This window comes from Cryptomeria japonica, chromosome 6 (assembly GCF_030272615.1).
Source record: "Cryptomeria japonica chromosome 6, Sugi_1.0, whole genome shotgun sequence".
NCBI lineage: Eukaryota > Viridiplantae > Streptophyta > Pinopsida > Cupressales > Cupressaceae > Cryptomeria > Cryptomeria japonica.
Genome location: NC_081410.1, coordinates 551693620 through 551713787, shown reverse-complemented (window position 1 = coordinate 551713787; position 20168 = coordinate 551693620). Strand labels below are relative to the sequence as shown.

The 20168-nt window shown below is 38.6% G+C and overlaps 1 protein-coding gene across 3 annotated transcripts in view; it reads left to right on the top strand.

The window, feature by feature from the left end:
- LOC131041273 (uncharacterized) overlaps positions 1–20168 on the top strand; it is a 162680-nt gene that overhangs the window by 26334 nt on the left and 116178 nt on the right. For all 3 annotated transcript variants that reach the window (XM_057974304.2, XM_057974306.2, XM_057974303.2), the window contains one exon: positions 5897–5972. In XM_057974304.2, the coding sequence (XP_057830287.2) occupies positions 5897–5972 (76 nt within the window). The remainder of the gene's footprint in view (positions 1–5896; positions 5973–20168) is intronic.

Here is a 20168-nt window from a genome sequence, read left to right as displayed (position 1 = left end):
ACAAGCTGGCAGAACTTTATGCTTTGATACCACTGAAATATCCTTGGTACTGAAATATCCCCAGTCGATCTTAATCTTATAATAGAAATCACAGTGATATCAAACAATTCGTATGAAACAGAAAGCAATCTTTAATATTGAATTTCTAGAAAATAAAAGCACCAGTTTAGACATCCAATATAATCATGATCAAACAACATCAAAATTTTGCATTAACAATTTCTCCTTAGTTTTTGACTTAGAAAATAAGTATTATGAATATGCAGATCTTTTGTGAAATGATCATTTCCATCTGATATAGGGAGAACAATATTTCTCGATAGGCTTGCAGTCCTAAGCGCAAGCACCAACTGGCAAGTAAGGGCAGCGATTCACGGGGTATGGTAGCTGGATTCTGAAATTTGCTTGATCGAGTCAGCTTGTCTTGTAATGCTGGTACCCAGAGCAGACCGAGATTGATACAAACTTCTTGAGGAATGACGATCACAGCCCATCCACCTTCTTCAATCTGATTCAAGAGTCCGTCATATTTCTCATGTGCAAGAATAGTTTTTCACCAACTCCCGCAATTATGGTAGTAGTCACTCAGATGCACATCACATACGTCCGTTCAGTTAGAGATTCCGTCCAATAGCCTATGGCCACCAATGGAATCAGCTCGATGAAATATAAATGGATTATATTCCTCAATAGTAATATGGCTCGGAACATTATTATTCTTTACGACTTTGTGCCGAAAATATTAAAACAAGCAGAAACCTTTAACTCAATAATCTTCGATAAATTGCAGTTCCTATGTGCTGCGGCTCAGAACCTCACATTGGTGACGGGAGTAACAAATGATAACAATCTTCAGCCGTCTTATAATCTTCACCGCTAAAATTGATAGCTTTGGAATATTATTTTCCACAACCTGTATAAACCTTATCGCACCCAATTCATGAAAGGCCCAATATAAATACCACTACAGCAATATGCTAAAGCCTGCAATGGAAATAAACGATAACATAATATAAATCGATCACCGCCAATATTATTATTCCCACCAATGGAGTCCACCTTGAACATCAATAAATATTAAAATATTCAGAAATACATCATTTGGCAACTGATCTCTGAATCAATAATAAACCTTTGAGAATTTCTTATCAAACAAAACTTATCACTTATCTACAAATTTGTCTCCAATGGAGACTTTATAAATTTGGTCTAACGGTGGGCTCTGTCATGAATCCACCTCTTTGAAGAACCAGGTTTTTGTCTAGCCCTTCTATCGAACTCTTGAAGGTTTTCGTCTCTAGAAATCACAAATTGTTTATCAAATTCAAACATGCTTTACAACTCTCAGCAAGCCTCCTTATTAAGACCTCCAGGAACTTTCTAGAAGATAAGGCGGACTTGAACATTGGAAACTTTATTTAATAACGTGACATTATAATATTTTATTATTTAATTTAGTTAGTTAATATTAAGTTATCATACGAATATTTTATTTATATTTTGATAACTTAATAAGAATCAATTTTACTAAATGTCACCTAAAAAATTGGGGACATTACACTTTCAGCCCTCAATGCTTGCTAAGTGCTGATATTTGTAGTTATTTTTTAGAGCAATATATGTTTTCATCTTCGTTTAAAGAAAAAATCAGACTGTCAAAGCATGCTCATGTGTTACGGTAATATGTAAGTCACAATGTTCGGTGAATTTCATGCATGAAATTCGAATTTTGGCGAACCTCAAACTTCTGTATAAAATTTGTTGAAATTCGCCTTAGTATTTGTAAGCATTTTTTAGGGTTTTCGGAAAACGTTTTTTTTTGGTTTTTGAGTTATTTTTCTTATGAAACACTTTGACTTCACAACAGAAGAAAACGGGAAGGCATAAAGGGTTTTGTTCAAAATCGCATTGTTTTTTAATTCGTTTGAGATGAATCATGAACATATTTGTGGAGTGCAAATATTTTCAAGTTGGAGGCAAAAGGACATGTTTTATAGTTGCGTTTCAACTCTTCAACGAATGGAGATCGAGCTGGTACCGAGAGAAAAGTTCCACCGGTCTATCAAGCTGCATTTGTTGCGGGATACCTTCCATTTTCACTGACAGCCATCCAAATCTTTCCGTTCTTGTGCATTAACCCTACGACTTCTGCGTGCCATTTCGTCCATTTCCCGCTACTCGTGACCTTGTCCAAGGAGGCCGTGAATATTATTTTAGGGCTTATTCTGTTATTTATTTCTTTGTTAGGTTTTTTCATCTAAATTTTTTTATTAAGTATTTTAAATTTTCAACAATATGTTGGCATGATGTTGTCATTGATGTCAACCGGTATGGAATGGTCACCGGTAAGTAGGTAGTGGTGACCGGTATGGGTGTAGTAAGTAATGATATCAACCAGTATGAAGGGTGAAGTGTGTAAGTAGACATAAAAGGTATGTTACCGGTACACATGAAGTGCAGCATCTACCGGTAAAGCAGGACCACTGACAAGCAAGCAAAGAAGCAAAGAAGAACATAGGGATGTGATCACCGATAGACAAAGAGAAGTATAATGCAATCGGTAAATGGATTCAATGGATGGACCAACATGTTTGATGGAAGGCCAAGTTGATCCATCGACAGAGAGGAGGTCAGCAAGTATGTAGGTCCACCGATGAAGTTAGGTTATACCGGTAAGGTGTGTTGAATCGGTAGTGAGTCTTGGTCGGTGAAGGATGTCAAACCGAATTTGCAGACTAAGTAGAGGTGGATGTCGACAAGGATGACAGGTGGACACCAAGTGGCGAGCACACAGAGGTCGGTGAAGTATTCATCGATGTGGTAGTCTAACGAGTAGGTTGACATTAATGAAGAACCTGCATATCATGGGACGATGGTAGAATGTTGCGGCTCGAGGGAGACAAGGTGGCAAGGTGATTGAACTGACCTTGCAGGACGATCTGATCCTTGTACTCATTGGCTAATGGAAACAACCGAGCCATTAAAGTCGATTGACAGAGCAACGCCGAAAAGCATGTTGCAGACATCCAAAAATAAAAAACGCACATTGAAAGGCAGAGAGATGGCGGTGTTGTTTGATGTGATGTAGATCACCATTCCAGAAAAGCAGATCAGATCAGATCTGATACAAATTGAGTTGGTGAAGGAAAACCCTAACATGCCAATGTTTGAATGTTGCTTTTGGCGGGAACCCTCATACATAAATATGTGAACTCGAGACTGAGATTGATTGATGCTGGATGCGAGTTGTGAGAGAGAAGAGAGCTTGAGCAAGAAAAGAGACTATCTGTCTGAGAGTTCCTTTACAGAGAGTCAGAGTGTGGAGTTAGCAGGCTGAACCGGTGTGAGGTTCTAACCGGCAGAGACAGAGCAACCGGTAAACTATTACAGTCTTAAAGTCAAGCGTACCGGTAAGGAGTGAATGGTTAGGAAAGCATCCAAGTGTGACACTGTGAAGTGTGAGGTTTAGAAAAAGAGAAGGTAGGTTGGAAGTACCCGGTAAGTGATCAGAGAGAGAAATTTGATAACCGACAGTGGAAGAACCAGTGAAGAAGAGGAGGTTGATAACCGACAGACATCAGTTGATCAGGTGTTGCAGAACTCATTTGCAACTAGGTGCTATATCATTACATTAAAATTGTATTTCATTATATTACACCCAGTTGGTGCTTGGTGCAGGGGTTGGTGCCCTAAATCAGTAGGGGTTGGTGCTCCTTGGGTTGGTGCCTTAAATCATTGTAACCTGTTGTTTCATTGTGAGGTTGGATTGGAGCAGTAGACTCCAGAAACATTTCTCACCAAGGTTTTTCCCATATTGGGTTTTCCTTGTACATCTGGTGTTGTGGGTTATGCATTTGTGTGTTTGCCTATTTTGATATCCTCTCATATCTTACCTGTTTGATTGCTTAGTGTTTAGGTTGTTAACTGGTACTCAAAGCTTGGTTTAAAAAGAAAACATTTTAGGAACCACTGATTCACCCCCCTCTCAGTGGTACATTGTGTTCAACACAATATATGTTCGTAATGCCAAATCTTATTTTGTTTACATTATATTTAAATTCAATCTGTTATTTTATTTTTGAAAGGTCTTTTTTCATCTATCAAATTTAATGATGCACTATAAATTTTTAACAATACATGTTTATAGCATTACAAATGTCAAGTATTATTTTAGTTAAATTAACTGGCTATTAAAAAATTAACATCTACTATATTTAAATTATACAATGTTTTATTTTATTTTTAATTATTAATATTAACATTAATAAATAAAACTATCATATTTTAAAATATTCAATTTAGATTTTAAACTATTTATATATAAAATTTAACAGATTTAAAATATTTAAATTATATTTAATAAATTAATAAAACTTTAACATATTTAAATTAAATTTAACAAATATGTTTAATATAATATTATTTTATGTTAAGTTACACATTTATATAAGGTGGATTTAATGTTGAATTTTTACCCTTGCCGAATTTCATCTGAATTTTATTGTTGCCGAATTTGAACCTTGTGACTTAGGTAATATGTATAGAAGTTAATTTTTAGTATGAGAATGTTTTGTGAAGAGCTTACCATCAACACAAATTGGACTCCGTCTCAGAAGCTTAGCACCAAAGTGATACTGTAGACTCCTGAAAGATCTCCTGAAAGGAGATCATCTGTTCAGGAGAGCCATATGTGATACATCTCAGGCTGACAGACCATCAAATGTTATGGTTGAAGTATGGATTCACAGGTGACCATGGATTAGTATAGGTTGGAGGGTATCCAATATTTGTAATGTTCTTACATATTCAAGGTGTGGTGTGATTTGTGCCAGCATATAGTGATTTCAATGTTTAACCTCTCAAGTTGGTCTCTTTTTGCATGTAAGAGTCTGGAATCTTAGAACAAACAATGTTCCACAATGATTTGGAAACACTCACATGCTGGCCTTGTGTGATGTTCTCAGTTTAGAAACAATAAACATGTTGTTGAAGAAAAGCCAAACCCACAGGAAATCTGTATAGATTATTACAGAACTCAGGGGTCTGTGTTACAAGGTACTCCTGGGTACAGGTTTGTGAGACAGGGCATTCAAGCCATGCAGGAAGGGTAGTGTGAAAATGTTTGTCATTCCTTGATAGTAATTCTTTGTCAAGTGCTAGTTTATTTGTTTTTAGACTTAGAGGATAGCTGCTTCCCAGTTTATAGCTCTGCATAAATGCTATAGATGTTGCCATTGACCCAATGATCTGCATCCATGTTGAGCGTTTAACTCCCTGAGAGGCAATAGGGCTGATAGCTACATTAGAAAAAACATGCATACAAAGTGGCCCATTTTGGTAAAATTAATGGCACAACTCTAAATATACTTTGAAAATTAAGTTGATGTGCTCCATTTGGAAGTAATAAATGTGAAATTGTCTTGAAAATTGATATATATGAACATATTTTTATTTTAGTAGATATTTATTATTGGTAACTGTCATGTTCTAGATACCATATTTTTCTGCTGTAGCTATAATCATTTTTACCTCACATTCTTGGTTGCTGGTGATTCCATAGTTTCTGATTAAGCCAATACATTGAAACAAATCGTAACATTAGTTGAAGATCTAGTGGAGTTTAGTTTTTACTGTATCTTTTTTTTACTATCTTGGACTTAATATATAATTTAGAGTCTTGTTCAATCACTCATTAAGCAATATTGTGATATTCCAGGTTAAAGTTTTTCCTTTTTGTGTTTTGATATTGGTTCTATATTTTATTACAGAATTTATAAATTGTTATGTAACCCTTTTGGTTCCATATATTACTACAGTTTTTATAACTTGTTATGTAACCCTTTTGGTTCCATATTTTACTACAGTTTTTATAACTTGTTATGTAACCCTTTTTCAGGATGGAGCCTTAAGACAACAAGGTTACGTCGACTTCAACTAGCATTGGATTATTTGCAATGTGATGACATTGAAAGGTAAGGGTGTCTAGTTATACCGTTTTCGATAATTGCAGGTCTATAAAGTACTTTTGTGAAGTTAACTAATTTGGAATTTGGAAGCATTTTTTATTACATCACTTATTGATTTCTTAGCCAACTAATTTTGCCCAATATCTTGATAATTTTTTTCTGACTTCAAGTAATTTTCAAGTTGTTGGAGATCAATTATTCACTCTTCAGTAAACCTAAGAAGAATTTGTAATAAAGATGACATCTTTATCACCAGAAGTATTTTAGAAAGGTCATATTACATAGTATCTTAGCAATGGATATTTCTGCTCTGTCCACTTCATTTGTGTTGTGTCTAGGGATGCATCTAGTCATCTTGGTAACCTGTTGGCCACAAATATCTTATCATGTCTAATTGTATTGGTTATAAGCCATGAGTCCAGACCAGAGTGACAAAACTTGAACTTGGCTTGGATTCAGCAGGCTGATTTTTATTTGGACTCAGACTTGGCAAATTGAAAAACCATGAAATATAGAGGTTTTCAAGGATTTAAAGCTTTTATTATGTATCCTTCAATAAATCAACTTAAAAGACATAATAAATAATCAAATATAAACTACTTTGGTCAAATATACAAGTATACATTTTTCAAATTGTAATGCCCCCTTTTGGGATATACCTGGTTTTTGCCCAAAAATAACAATTCCAGCAAATGCAATTTATTTATAAATAGAATTCTCTAATAAAATTATATAATTGTAATGCCTATTTAGAGAAAATCTTAATTTAGGTCTTATAAACAATACTAATTAACATCAAAGCATTAATATCAGGAATCTATGATTGCATACAAAAATCAAAGTATCCTAAAATCATTCATATCTATTCATAGCTTATTCCCATAGTCAACCATATTAGGAATCTGATGGAAAAGCTTGATAGGACACCGGGAGACTGTCCTACTCAACCAAGCCCAAGGGCATTGAATGAGCATCCGAGTCATTTGGCCCCTTCACCCACAAGTATGGCAGGACCCCCAGTCCATCCATCTTGGGTTTGGCGTACTTGATGAGGGAACTGGTACTGCTGCATCTTCCTATCAAACATTTCACATTGATTCCAAATCTGATTGCTGATGGAAATCAAGTAATTACTAACAATGATCAAATATTCAATTTCCGTAAAGTATTATAAATATACTTTAATTCTATCTATCTATACTTTAATTCTATCCGTAGAATTGTCTTCCAATCTATTTTCTGATGATCATAAATATTTATTTCTGCTTTCAAACTTATTTTTCTGCTAAATTCATTCATTCCTTTGTTATTCTATTTTTCCTTCATTTCCATTCCAAAATGGATTTTTCAGTTATTTCTTTTCTGCCTTACTTATATTAATTTTCCTTTCTGTATTTCTCATTTACTTTATGCTTTCTCAAATGAAATGCCTCACCTTTATATCTTTAATTGTAAGGAAGTTACAACTCTTCATAATGATGTCCCTTGCAAGAGTTGCAACCTTTCAAATTAAATTGCTGCTTTGAAACTCCTTAGTAAACTAAATTATAAGCTTTGGAAATCACTGCCCATGATCCTTTTAATTAATAATAATGGATCTTTAATAGAATTAAATTCCTTTTAATCCTGTTCAGCTCCCTTTTTCAATCGCTGAACCTTTTAATTTTATTTATTCTTGGTCATCCCTTCACATTTATTTCATTGCCTAAATTTCACTTATTAAAGCTGCAATCTGCCTTCCATCACTGCCCTGGGTCAGCCCTAATTTATTAGCTTCTTTTTTTTTTGTCCTGTCGGTCCTTCCCTTTGCCCTAGTCAGCCCTTTACTATTTGTTGAAGTCTCCATGGCTTGGGCATGACATAAATGAGTACAAAAGTGAATTTGAGTCAAAAGGAAACAACATTTTTAAATATAAAATATTTTCAAGTGTTTTAGTTAAACAAATTCATGGATTAAGAAATCAATGACATCAATTTATAACTATGACAGAGAGAAGTTTGCATCACTTGACCCAACTTTTAGCTGTATGATAAACTACCCTTGTGAAGTTGTGAGTTACTTGTTTCCATCAAACTCTCATGAATACTTATTGAGTTTGCAAGCACTCAGTGAGTTTGCAAGCACTCAGTGAGTTTTGGTACCTGGTCTTCTTGTTAGGTGACAAAAATTCTCATTAGGTGACCTGTGCTCATGAAAGAATCGACAATGTAAAGGGGTGTTTTTTAAATTTTAGACTTGCTTTCCATTCAATTACTCTTGTTTCCTAAGGATTCGATTTGGTAGAGGTTTTCAAGATCAATATTGACACTAATTTTGGTGTATTTTAGAACCCCTAGATGTTTGTTGTTTTCTAAAGTTATTGTGTTGCCTAATTTGAGTTGGGAGGATTCTTGCAAGTATTCACATGGGGGAAGAGTGTTGATTTAATGGTAGTGCTTGTTAACCACAGACAAACATCAGATATGTTGCCTTCTCAACCATAGACGATAAGCTCTTATCGTCACCCCCGAGCACACTACATGTCCTTCATGATATTCAAATTCATGACCTTGCATATATATATGAATCAATACCTCCTAATGGACCTCAAGTCGGCCATATGCTTTTGGCACCAATAGGGTTAGACCTATATATTACAAGTTACATATGAGTCTCCCTTAGTTGCAAGTTACATTTAACTTAATCACAAGTTACATATGACGCCCAATTAGGGCCCGACTATTAATGTCTTCTAAGGCCGACAGGACCACATGCTAGGCAAGCTAGGTCGGCCCTAGAAGGGCTCTGACCTAGCTACATACATCAACACTCCCTCTTAGCTAGGGAGGAGACCTTCTCAAGATCCGAGATACATGGCTGCTCCCATGAAAAATGTAAGTGAATACAACCACCATGGCTACTCCCATGGATGATGTTTACCATAACTGCTTCCAAAGGGTGAACAACCACATCATGGAATTTCTTCCATGATACCCACCATACCTACTCGCAGAGGGTGGGCTCACCATGCCTACTTGTAGAGGGTGGAAGAGGGCTTTCACCTCAACCTTCTTCCAGGTGCATTACCACCATGCCTACTCGTAGAGGGTGGAACGAGGGCTCTAACCTCAGACTTCTCCCAGAGAAGAATGCATCTCCACTATGCCTACTCACAGAGCGTGGATCCACCATACTGTTGTGATGTATTCACACATCGCCCCATTGCAAATGAGGACCCCTACTTTTTGCTTTCTAGGGTTAGTTTAGTTTGCTTGGTTGCCTGGTCTTGGCTATTAGTCTTTGCATTGAAGGGTCGCCAGGGAGCTCATTAGGATAGTAGGTTTTGCTTGAGGCAGGTGGATCTCCTCAAGAGGTTAGGTCAATTGAGTGATTGGAGGTTATTTAGATAATTCCTAAGGTGTTTTTTGTGAGCTATCCGGTCGCACTTCAAGTTGCTAAATCAAACCTTGGTTGAATGCATAATGTCCTCCTAGGTCCCATCCCTTACATCAAGGGTAGAGTGAATTCGCCTTGAGAAGTCTGGAATGTCATCCTGATCCACAAATGTCTTGAAATTTGGCTAAGTCTAGAATGTCATCTTGATCCTGAAATTTTACTTTCTAGAAAATTGAAGAATCCTCCAAAAACTAGATTTTGCATTATAACTCTGGGAGCTCCGAAACCACTCTCAAACATCCTGACAGTATATATGGAATATAACTTAAAGTATAAGAAAGAAGAAAGATACAAGGAAATGTCACTTATTTTGCTCCTGACCCTTTGTTGTGATGTATTCACACATTGCCCCATTGCAAATGGGGACCCCTGCTTTTTGCTTTCTAGGGTTTTGTTTTCTAGGTCTTTTAGGGTTTTGTCTGTTAGCCTTTGCAGGATGAGTGTTGTCGAGGGGATCGTTGGATTGCAGGCTTTGCTTGAGCCAGGGTGAGTCCACAGGGCCCCAGAATTAGGGTTTCTTTGAGAGTCTTCCTTAGGGCCTGGTTTTGCTCTCGTTGCTAATTGTGTCTTGCTTTGTGAGTGGATATCATTCTTGAAGGTCCGAGCTAGGTCGAGTTGGTGAGTGATGAAGTCTGAAATGTCATCCTGATCTTCAAATGCCCTGAAATTTGGCTAAGTCTGGAATGTCCTGATCCTGAAATTTGGCTAAGTCTGGAATGTCCTGATCTTGAAATTTGGCTAAGTCTGGAATATCCTGATCCTGAAATTTGACTAAGTCTGGAAAACTGAAGAATCCTCCAAAAACTAGGTTTTGCAATATAACTCCTGGAGGTCCGAAACCACTCTTAAACATCCTGAAAGTATATATGGAATATAACTTTATATCTTTCTTCTCTCTTATACTTAAATGTTATATTCCATAAAATGATCCTGACGGAGAGTTCAAAAAGTCAAATTTCGCTCCTGACCCTTCCAAAGGGTCCAAAGCGAATTTCGCTCCTGACCCTTCCAAAGGGTCCAGAGCGAAATTCTCCATAAGACATTTTACTTTGACCAAAACCTAGAACTAACGCATTCCTAGGCTTGAATGAAGGCAAAAGCACTTGTTTGAATGAAGAATGCGAAAAAATGAAGTCAAGATCATGGCCTAAGGTGAATTTCGCTCTTGACCCTTCCAAAGGGTCTAGAGCGAAATTCATTTTTCCTCTATTTTTCTCCTTAGCTTGACCAAGTTTGTAGACTTTTGAGGCATAATTGAGAAGGCTTGATGCAACTTTGCCTTGGAGAAGAGATTTTAGACCTTGGGATGATGGATTCTAGCCTGGGAGAAGAATTTCGCTCCTGACCCTTCCAAAGGGTCCAGAGCGAAAATCCTTATAACCCTCATTTTCCTTCCTTTTTTTGGATGGGCGTTGGTTTATTAGGCATTGTGTGTGAGTCTTGATGTGTTCTTGCCTTGAGAAGTGTTTTGAAAAGGAAGAATCAAGCCCAAATCATGATTTTCGCTCCCGACCCTTCCAAAGGGTCCAGAGCGAAAATCCTCCTAGACCTCATTTCCTTCCCTATTTGACCAAATTGTGATGTCCAAAGCATGTTGAAAGGGGAAATGGACATGATCTTGCCTTTGAGAGTGTTTGGAGGTAAAAAAAAATGAAGGATTCTAGCCTAAAAAGTGAATTTCACTCCTGACCCTTCCAAAGGGTCCAGAGCGAAATTCTTGAAAGCACTCATTTTCCCTCTAGCCAAAGTCAGGATCTTGGTGGAGATGCAAGAGAAATGATCTATGCTTGCCTCTCAAAGAGGATTGGAGTTGGAAAAGTCAAGAATCAAGCTCAAAACATGATTTTCGCTCCTGACCCTTCCAAAGGGTCCAGAGCGAAAATCCTTATATCTCTTGTTTCCTTCCTTGTTTTGGCTAGGCGTTGGCATGATGAAGGAGGAATTAGTATGTTCTTGCCTTGAGAGGGAGTGGGATGATTTGGAAGATCAAGAATTTAGCCCAAAAGAGAATTTCTCTCCTGACCCTTCCAAAGGGTCCAGAGCGAAATTCCTTACAAACCTCATTTGCTACCTTGTTTGGGCTTGAAACCTTGTTCCTTAGGTGAAAAATGATCTATGTTTGCCTCCAAAGAAGATTGAAGTTTGAAGAATGAGCAATCAAAAGCCTAACTCAAGATTTTCGCTCCTGACCCTTCCAAAGGGTCCAAAGTGAAAATCTACCTAAGACTCATTTCCTCCCTTGTTCGACCAAATTTTGATGTCCAAGGCATGTTGAAAGGGAGAATGAACATGTTGTGGCCTTGGGAATGTTTGAAAGAGTTGAGGAATGAGTGTTTTAGCCAAGGAAGGAAATTTCGCTCTTGACCCTTCCAAAGGGTCCAGAGCGAAATTCCTTACAAGCCTATATTTTTAATCTTGCTTGAGCTTAAAACCTTGTTCCTAGGGCGAAGAGAGATGAGATTTTACCTTGCAAAGAAGATTGGGATTGAAAGAATGATGATTTTGGTCTAGAAAGGGAAATTCGCTTCTAACCCTTCCAAAGGGTCCAGGGCGAAATTGTGCAAAACCTGTCTTTTCCTTTAGTTTCATGCCAAATCCAGTGTGGATCATGATTAAAGAAGGCCTTAGGAATGACTCCAAATTGCCAATGATTATCAAGATTGAAGGAATTGAGCCAAATGATGAAAATCGCTCCTGACCCTTCCAAAGGGTCCAGGGCAAAAATTCTTCAACCACCTATTTTCCTTTGCAAAATCAAGTCAAAATTGGGTTAGATGTGAGAGGAGAAGTGTTTTCTAGCCTTTTGAGGTGAATTCAACTTGAAATGATGGAAGAATAAGCCTAAATTAAGAAATTTGCTCCTGACCCTTCCAGAGGGTCCAGAGCGAAATTCTAAAATCCACATATTTCTCACATTTGTGCCAAGCCAGGCCTAGACAAAGATGATAGAAGCCCTTGAGATTGCCCTTGAATGGATTTTTGTCTCCAAAAATGATGATTTTGGGCTAGAGGAAGAATTTCGCTCCTGACCCTTCCAAAGGGTCCAGGGCGAAATTCATTATAGGTCTTGTCCCTGGCCATGATTTCTAACGAAATTCTCTTTTCTAGTCATTTTGAGGTCAAACAAAATGTTGCAAGCATGGGAGAGGGATCCAAGGATGAGAGTCCAAGTAAGCACAGTGAAAAGAATGGAATTGAGTGAGGATAAACAAGCAAAGCATGAAATTCGCTCCTGACCCTTCCAAAGGGTCCAGGGCAAAATTCTTATAGGGTTTGTTCCTGGAGAAAATATTGGGCAAGTTTCATGTTAATATCTTTTTGTTGATGATTTAAGTTAAAAATGCTATGTCGAAATGAATTTATCATGTGTCCTTAATCATCTTTTGGTTTGTTTTGGCAGATGAAAGAAGACTAGGCCAGGACAAGGACGACCTTCTCTAGTCCGACATCAACAAGGACGACCTTCTCCAGTCCGACATCAACAAGAATGACCTTCTCCAGTCCAGTATCATCAAGGATGGCCTTCTCCAGCCTAGCGTCATCAAGGACGATCTCTTCCAGTCCAACATTTGAAGGAAAGACAAGGTGGCATCCCAGTCATCACTCCTCCAGTCGGGTTGGTCCATTTCAGCATGTCCAGAGTCAATGTACCTGACTCATCAAAGATGGCACTAACTTTGATGTACCTACCCTGGCTATCCATTGGTCGAATATTCCAGAGAAGACATGTGTCCAAATAATGCAATTATTTCATTGGTCAGAATTAAGTTTGTTGTAACAAACCCTAATTAGGGTTTCATTGTAAAATCTTGGCCATTGATCTCAAATTGATTTGAGCCATCGAATTTATTGAGGGCACTATATAAGCCCTGGCTTCTCATTTGTAAAGGCTAATAGTTAGTCATTAATAGTTAGAAGGTGAATAGTTAGTTCATAGAGGTTAGAATAGCTAATGATTAATAGCAAATAGAATAGCAGTTAGAGTAGAATAGGAGGACAAGGCAAGAAATTGTTGCCATTGATTGTAAATAAACTCCATTTTCATTGAAGTTATGGTGAAGTGTGTCGTTTCTTGCAATATGCATGGTTTCTTGTTGAATCTTCAATTCTAGATGGTAGATGATTAGATTGAATGAAGAAAATTGTTGAATGTACCTGTGTGGAATCCGTCTAATCCAAACCACTAGCCTCTTGCTGATGGTAAGTGCGCCTTGCGTGGTCAATTGGAATAAAGTGAGCTTAATCTTAAGTCGTTACATGTCTATTGTTCGTGCATTATCATGAATGGTGATCAGTGTCTGATGGTGTACGATTTGAACATATTGGAAGCACCCCTTAGAAGATCGCATTGAGCTAGTGTCTAATTGTTCAAGCCTGATGGTGAGACCCAGCCCAGTAGGACTCCACCTAGTCATTCATCCATCTTCTCACATCCTAGATAGTAGAGTAGACTTAATGAACCCTGCATCTTTTGCCATTTGTTTGTCTTCCAGTTAGTGAATAGGACTGGTGATTCCAGCAAATTGGACGTTTAGGTCATTGAGTGTAAGTCCCCTTGTGATTCTAGCAAATCACATCATACCGCGAAGAGCTTATCCACACGTAGAGATCCTACATAACAGAACCTTGGAGTTACTCTGATTGATCCTTTGGCGAGATCTTCAGCAGTCAGGAACTTTGCTCAAGAGAGGATAAGGTACCTTTTAGGTATTTTATTCTGTGTTTGGTCGTGTACAAAAAACACATCAACACCTTTCCATATATGAATCCTGACGGAGAGGCTAAAATGTCAAATTTCGCTCCTAACCCTTCCAAAGGGTCCAGAGCGAAATTTCACAAAGGACCTAAATTATTCACCAAAATCGTTGAATGGTTGAGCAAATTTGCAAGGATATGGAAGGAAATGGATCTAGGATCAAGTCTAAGACAAAGTCAAGTCAGTTTGAAGGTGAATTGAGCCTAGAATAGGAATTTCGCTCCTGACCCTTCCAAAGGGTCCAAAGCGTATTCCTCTACAAGACACTCCACCTTGACCCAAATTAGGAGCTAACCCATTCCCAGGCTTGAGTGAAGGCAAAATACTTCTTTGAGTGAAGAAATGTGGAGAATGAAGATAGGATTTGAACCCAAGGATGAATTTCGCTCCTGACCCTTCCAAAGGGTCCAGAATGAAATTCATATAAGACCCTATTTCTTCACAAAACCTTGAACTAGATGCCAACTTGAGGAGCAAATTCACTTGATCATGATGGAAGGAAGCGTAACAAAGTATGTCCAAGGCACGAGAAGGAGAAAGGAAGTGAGAAATTAGCTCAAAATGAGAATTTTGCTCCTGCCCTTCCAAAGGGTCCAAAGCAAAATCCACTTTTCCTCTATTTTGCTCTTTAATATGACCAAATTTGTTGACTTCTAAGGCATGATGGGAAGGCTCTGATGCATATTTGCCTTTGAGAAGAGGTTTGAGGCAACGAAATGGTGAAAATCAACCTAGAATGAGAATTTTGCTCCTGACCCTTCTAAAGGGTCGAGCGAAATCCTCATTTAACCCTCTATTTTGCCTAAGCCATTGAAAAGTGAAGATTTTGAGCTAAGTGGATGGCAAATGGACTTGATGGTGGTAAGAGGTGAGTTTGATCAAACTTGAAGGCAAATTGAGGCAATGGAGTGTGAAATCAACCTAATTTATGAATTTCTCTCCTGACTCTTCCAAAGGGTCCAGAGCGAAATTCTTAGAAGACACCCATTTCTTCCTTAATTAGACCAAGATCTTAGTTTCTAAGGCATGTTGGGAAGGTTTTGACATTTTCTTGCCTTAGGAAGAGAATGAAAGCATTGAAAAGTGAGGATTTTGTCCTAGAATGAGAATTTCACTTCTGACCCTTCCAAAGGGTCCAGAGCGAAAATCCCCATAAACACTATTTTCTTCCTTGCTTAGACTACCAACCTTGTTCCTTGGGCGTATTTGGAAGTGGATTAACATGTCTTTGCCTTTTGAAGTGATGGAATGTGAAGAAGTGAAGGATTTTAGCCTAAAACTAGAATTTCGCTCCTGACCCTTCCAAAGGGTCCATAGTGAAATTCTTGAGAACACCTATTTTCCCCTTGGAGAAAGTCAAATCCTTGGTTTTTATGGCATGGATAGGAGTGGAGTGTTGTGTCCTTGCCTTTTAAGGTGGATTGAAGTTGAAAAAAATGAAAAAATGAGCTCAAGAACATGGATTTTGCTCTTGACCCTTCCAAATGGTCCAAAGCGAAATTCCTAAAACCTATTCTTTCTTCCAAAATTTGTGTCAAGACAAACCTTGATCAAGGTGAAATGAGTTTTGAGATACCCCTAGGCATGCCTTTGAATGGCTTGTGGCCACCGATGATGGAGATTTTGGGTTAGAACTTGAATTTCACTCCTGACCCTTCCAAAGGGTCCAAAGCGAAATCCTCAATAGGTCCTATCCCTGGCCATGATTTTTAGCGAAATTCTCCTTTCAAGCCATTTTGAGGTCAAACAAGTGTTGTCTTCGTGAGAGAAGGATCCAAAGTTGAGAGTCAAAGGAAAGCAAGGTATGAAGAATGAATCTAGGTGAAGGAAAACAAGCAAATCAAGAATTTCGCTCCTGACCCTTCCAAAGGGTCCAGAGCGAAATTCCCAAAGTCACCTAATTTGGCCATGATTGAGATTAAGAGATGGATTTCCAGGCCTTGATGGAGACAAGACTAGTGTATGCTTGCCTTGGAAGGCATTTTGGAGTAGAGAAATGATAGAATTTGTCCTAGAATGTGAATTTCGCTCCTGACCCTTCCAAAGGGTCCAGAGCGAAATCCTTAAAACCTCTATTTTGCTCCAATTTTGCATCAAACCTAGTGTTTATTGAGATTAAAGGCATCCTTAGACATGCATTTGAGCAAGTTGTGGTCACAAAATGTGAAGATTTTGTCCTAAAATGTGAATTTCGCTCCTGACCCTTCCAAAGGGTCCAGAGCGAAATTCCTTAAAAGTCCTGACCTTGGCCAAGGTCCAAAGCAAAATCCTCTTTTTTGGTCTTTTTGGAGGTCAAATCAATGATGTCTTCAGGAGAAAGCGATTCAAAGATCAAGAGAAGTTCAAGGCCAAAGGAATGTGAATTAAGCCTAAAATGCAAAATTTCGCTCCTGACCCTTCCAAAGGGTCCTGAGCGAATTTTATTATAGGGCCTGTCCCCGGAGAGGATCTTGAGCGAATTTCATTCTAATGCCTTCTTGTTGATGATTTAAGGTGGGAAATGCTATGTTAGAATGAATTTATTATGTGTCCTTAATCACCTTTTGGTTTGTTTTGCAAGTGGAAGAAAATCAGGCCAAGACAAGGACGACCTATAATAAGCCCATCACCATCAAGGACGTCCCAGATGCATAAAGGAGGACTCAAGGTGTTTTGAAGTGTTGGAAGACTTCAAGTGTTCGAGGAGTTGCAAGCTAGCCTCAAGACCTCATTCTACCACATGATGACAAAGAAGAATGACACTTTAAGGCGAGGTATGCTACCAGAGTAAGAACACTTGACAATGAGGAAGCCTCATCAAGCATATGGGAGTCAAGGAGGTACATCATTCATTGCGTCAAAAGATAGAGATCAACCAAGACATAGACGTCAGACAAGGTGGCATCCCAGTCATTTTTCCTCCAATTGGATTGGTCCACCTTAGCATGTCCAGATTCAATGTACCTAACTTATCGGGGACGACACAAACTTCGGTGTACCTACCCCTGCTTCCTATTGGTCCTCACATCTGGAATGTAATTTTCTCATTGGCTAAGGAAGTTTGTTATAACAAACCCTAATTAGGGTTTCTATCCTTTAATCCTAGCCATTTATTCTAAGTCAATCAGAGCCATCAATTTGTAAAGGGCTCTCTACATAAAGCCTTGGCTCCTCATTTGTAAGGGTTAATAGTCAGAGAATAGTTAGGAGTTAGCAAAAGAGAGATAGTCAATAATTAGTAGCTCAATAGTAGATAGCATTTTAGAGTAGAGTAGAAAGAGAAGGCAAAGATTGTTGCCAAGAGATTGTTCCAAAAGACATGTAAACTTCATTAAAGGAATGGTGAATTCTATGTGTCGATTCTACAATTTGCATGGTCTCTATACTTCTCAAATTTAATTTCATGTTATTAGATGAACGGAAGGAATTTGTATGATCAATGGTGAAATTTGTATATCCATACTACTAGCGGTTTGTTGATTGCAAACTTGCCTTGCGTAGTCAACTGGAATCATTTAGCTTAAGCTTAACTTCAATTATCGCTTCTTCATTGATATGCATCAACCTGACAGTGTCTATGCTTGTAGCGGTGATCTGAACATCATAAAGCTTTCCTTAGAAGATCGCACTAACCTTGTGGAGATGATCCTAGCATTTCAAAGCAAGACTTAGTTAAAGTTTCATCAAAGGTCATCCATTGCTCCTACATTCTTAGTGTTAGAATTAGATCCTTCTCCAACCCTTATCCTTTTCCCTTTTTTAGAAATCAAGGATCAGTAAAGACCCACGTTCCAGTGATATCCAAAGAAAATCAAACGCTCAGGTTATCGAATGTAAGTCCCCTTGTGATTCCAGCAAAATCACATCATACTGCAAGAGCTTATCCACATGTAGAGAACCTACAATCAGAACCTTGGAGCTACTCCGATAGGTCCTTCTGCGAGATCTTCAGCATTCGGGGAAGCTTTATTCAAGAGAGGATAAGGTACCTTTAGGTATTTTATTCTGTGTTTGGTCGTGTACAAAAGACACATCAACACATACCTACTTGTAGAGGGTGGAATGAGGGCTTTAACCTCAGACTTCTCCTAGACAGAGAAGAATTCATTAACAAGGGATTGCACCTCGAACTTCTCCCTCACAGAGAAAAACTCATTAACAAAATTTTCATGATGACGTGGCTCCCTCTGAAGCTGAAATGTCAGGCTCTCTCTGAAGCTGAAATGTCAAGCTCCCTCTGAAGCTGAAATGTTAGGCTTCCTCAAGCTCCCTCTGAAGCTGAAAACAATCTTTTGACCTCTTTGTCCAAGGTTACTTTTGATGATATGTCAGACTTCCCTAAATGCTGTTTCTTCCTCTGCGAAGAAGTGCAAGCAATCTTTGATTCGTCCTGGAAGCATTTCAGAGAGAGATAATGATAGTCAGGGGAAATGTCAATACACGATTCACTATTCAATGATGTAGCATTATTCAAACATAAAGAGTACTTATCTTTTATAATTTTGCTCAGTAATGGATTTTCCATTCACTTGGATTGATCACACCGAAGCACCTAGTGATGATCTGATGGTTGTGTGGCCTTTGGTCCTCGCCATCATTCATCATCTATCCACAATATCTGCTCCGAGCATAGCATAAGCATCATCTGAAGAACTGCTTTAATACCATCCACAACAAAGTGATGGAACAACCACATAAATGAGACAAAAATCCACTTGTAGTAGGGTGTGCCAAAATGCTAAGCTGCAGTGCCCATCCTAGGACAAACTTCATTTGATCTTCAAGAGCGACATAAGTAAGAACTCGAATAATTGGATCTTCAGTTGCAATATCATCCGATGCCTATGCAAGCTTCAACGAAATGAATGCTTCATGTGACTCTCGAAGCTTCTAGGATGATGTGAGAGATGTTGCAAGGCGTTATTCTTGATCCTTAGGTGCCTTCATTCGCTTTCGTCCCCATACACACACATTTCACATTTGTGTACGGCTTAATGTGATCATCACAAAACTTGCCACTATGCTGCTGCTCGATCTCAACCTTCCATTATACTGAGTAGTCGATAGCACACGTACCGACTCGCGTCGCTTCGTTGAATCCTCATAATGCTTGATGCCACCTTGTCGATGTCTCTAGCCATGAGCGTCGTGAAGCGAGCAAACTTAGTCACTTTCATTTGCTAGTAAAATGTTACGATCGCCGGAGAGAATCCTCCACAACATGTTCTCCTCCCCGAATGAAGAATTCAAATATAGAATGTTACAACGGACAGAGATGTCCATAGTGACTCCACTTACCGTTAGCATTTCGATACCAGGCTTGGCGACTTTCAACGCCAAGGCATTGGACTGAATCTGTCATTGAGTACTAATGATAGATCTATGGCGATCATCGACACCTCAACGGTCATTACTCGCCGCAGAGCATATGCGATGCTCACGATTGAGTTGAGAGGCTCGGTAATCGACTTTTGCCTGCACTTAGATTTCTCAGTCTGCAAATTACTTTTATTGAACTCTCTCAAAAGCATAGGATCTACCTTCAAGCGATTAGGCTCTATAGAAGGAACCCGCTTTGATACCATGTTGATTTTATGGTAGTGCTCGTTAACCACAGACAAACATCATATCTGTTGCCTTCTCAACCATAGACGATAAGCTCTTATCGTCACCCTCGAGCACACTACATGCCCTTCATTGTATTCAAATTCATGACCTTGCATATATATGAATCAATACCTCCTAATGGACCTCAAGTCGGCCATATACTTTTGGCACCAATAGGGTTAGACCTATATGTCACAAGTTACATATGAGTCTCCCTTAGTTGCAAGTTACATTTAACTTAATCACAAGTTACATATGACGCCCAATTAGGGCTCGACTATTAATGTCTTCTAAGGCCGGCAGGGCCACATGCATGCTAGGCGAGTTAGGTCGGCCCTAGAAGGGCTTCGACCTAGCTACATACATCAACAAAGAGGAAATCTAGCACAAACTATTGCCATGTTGGGAAGACCCTCAAATTGAA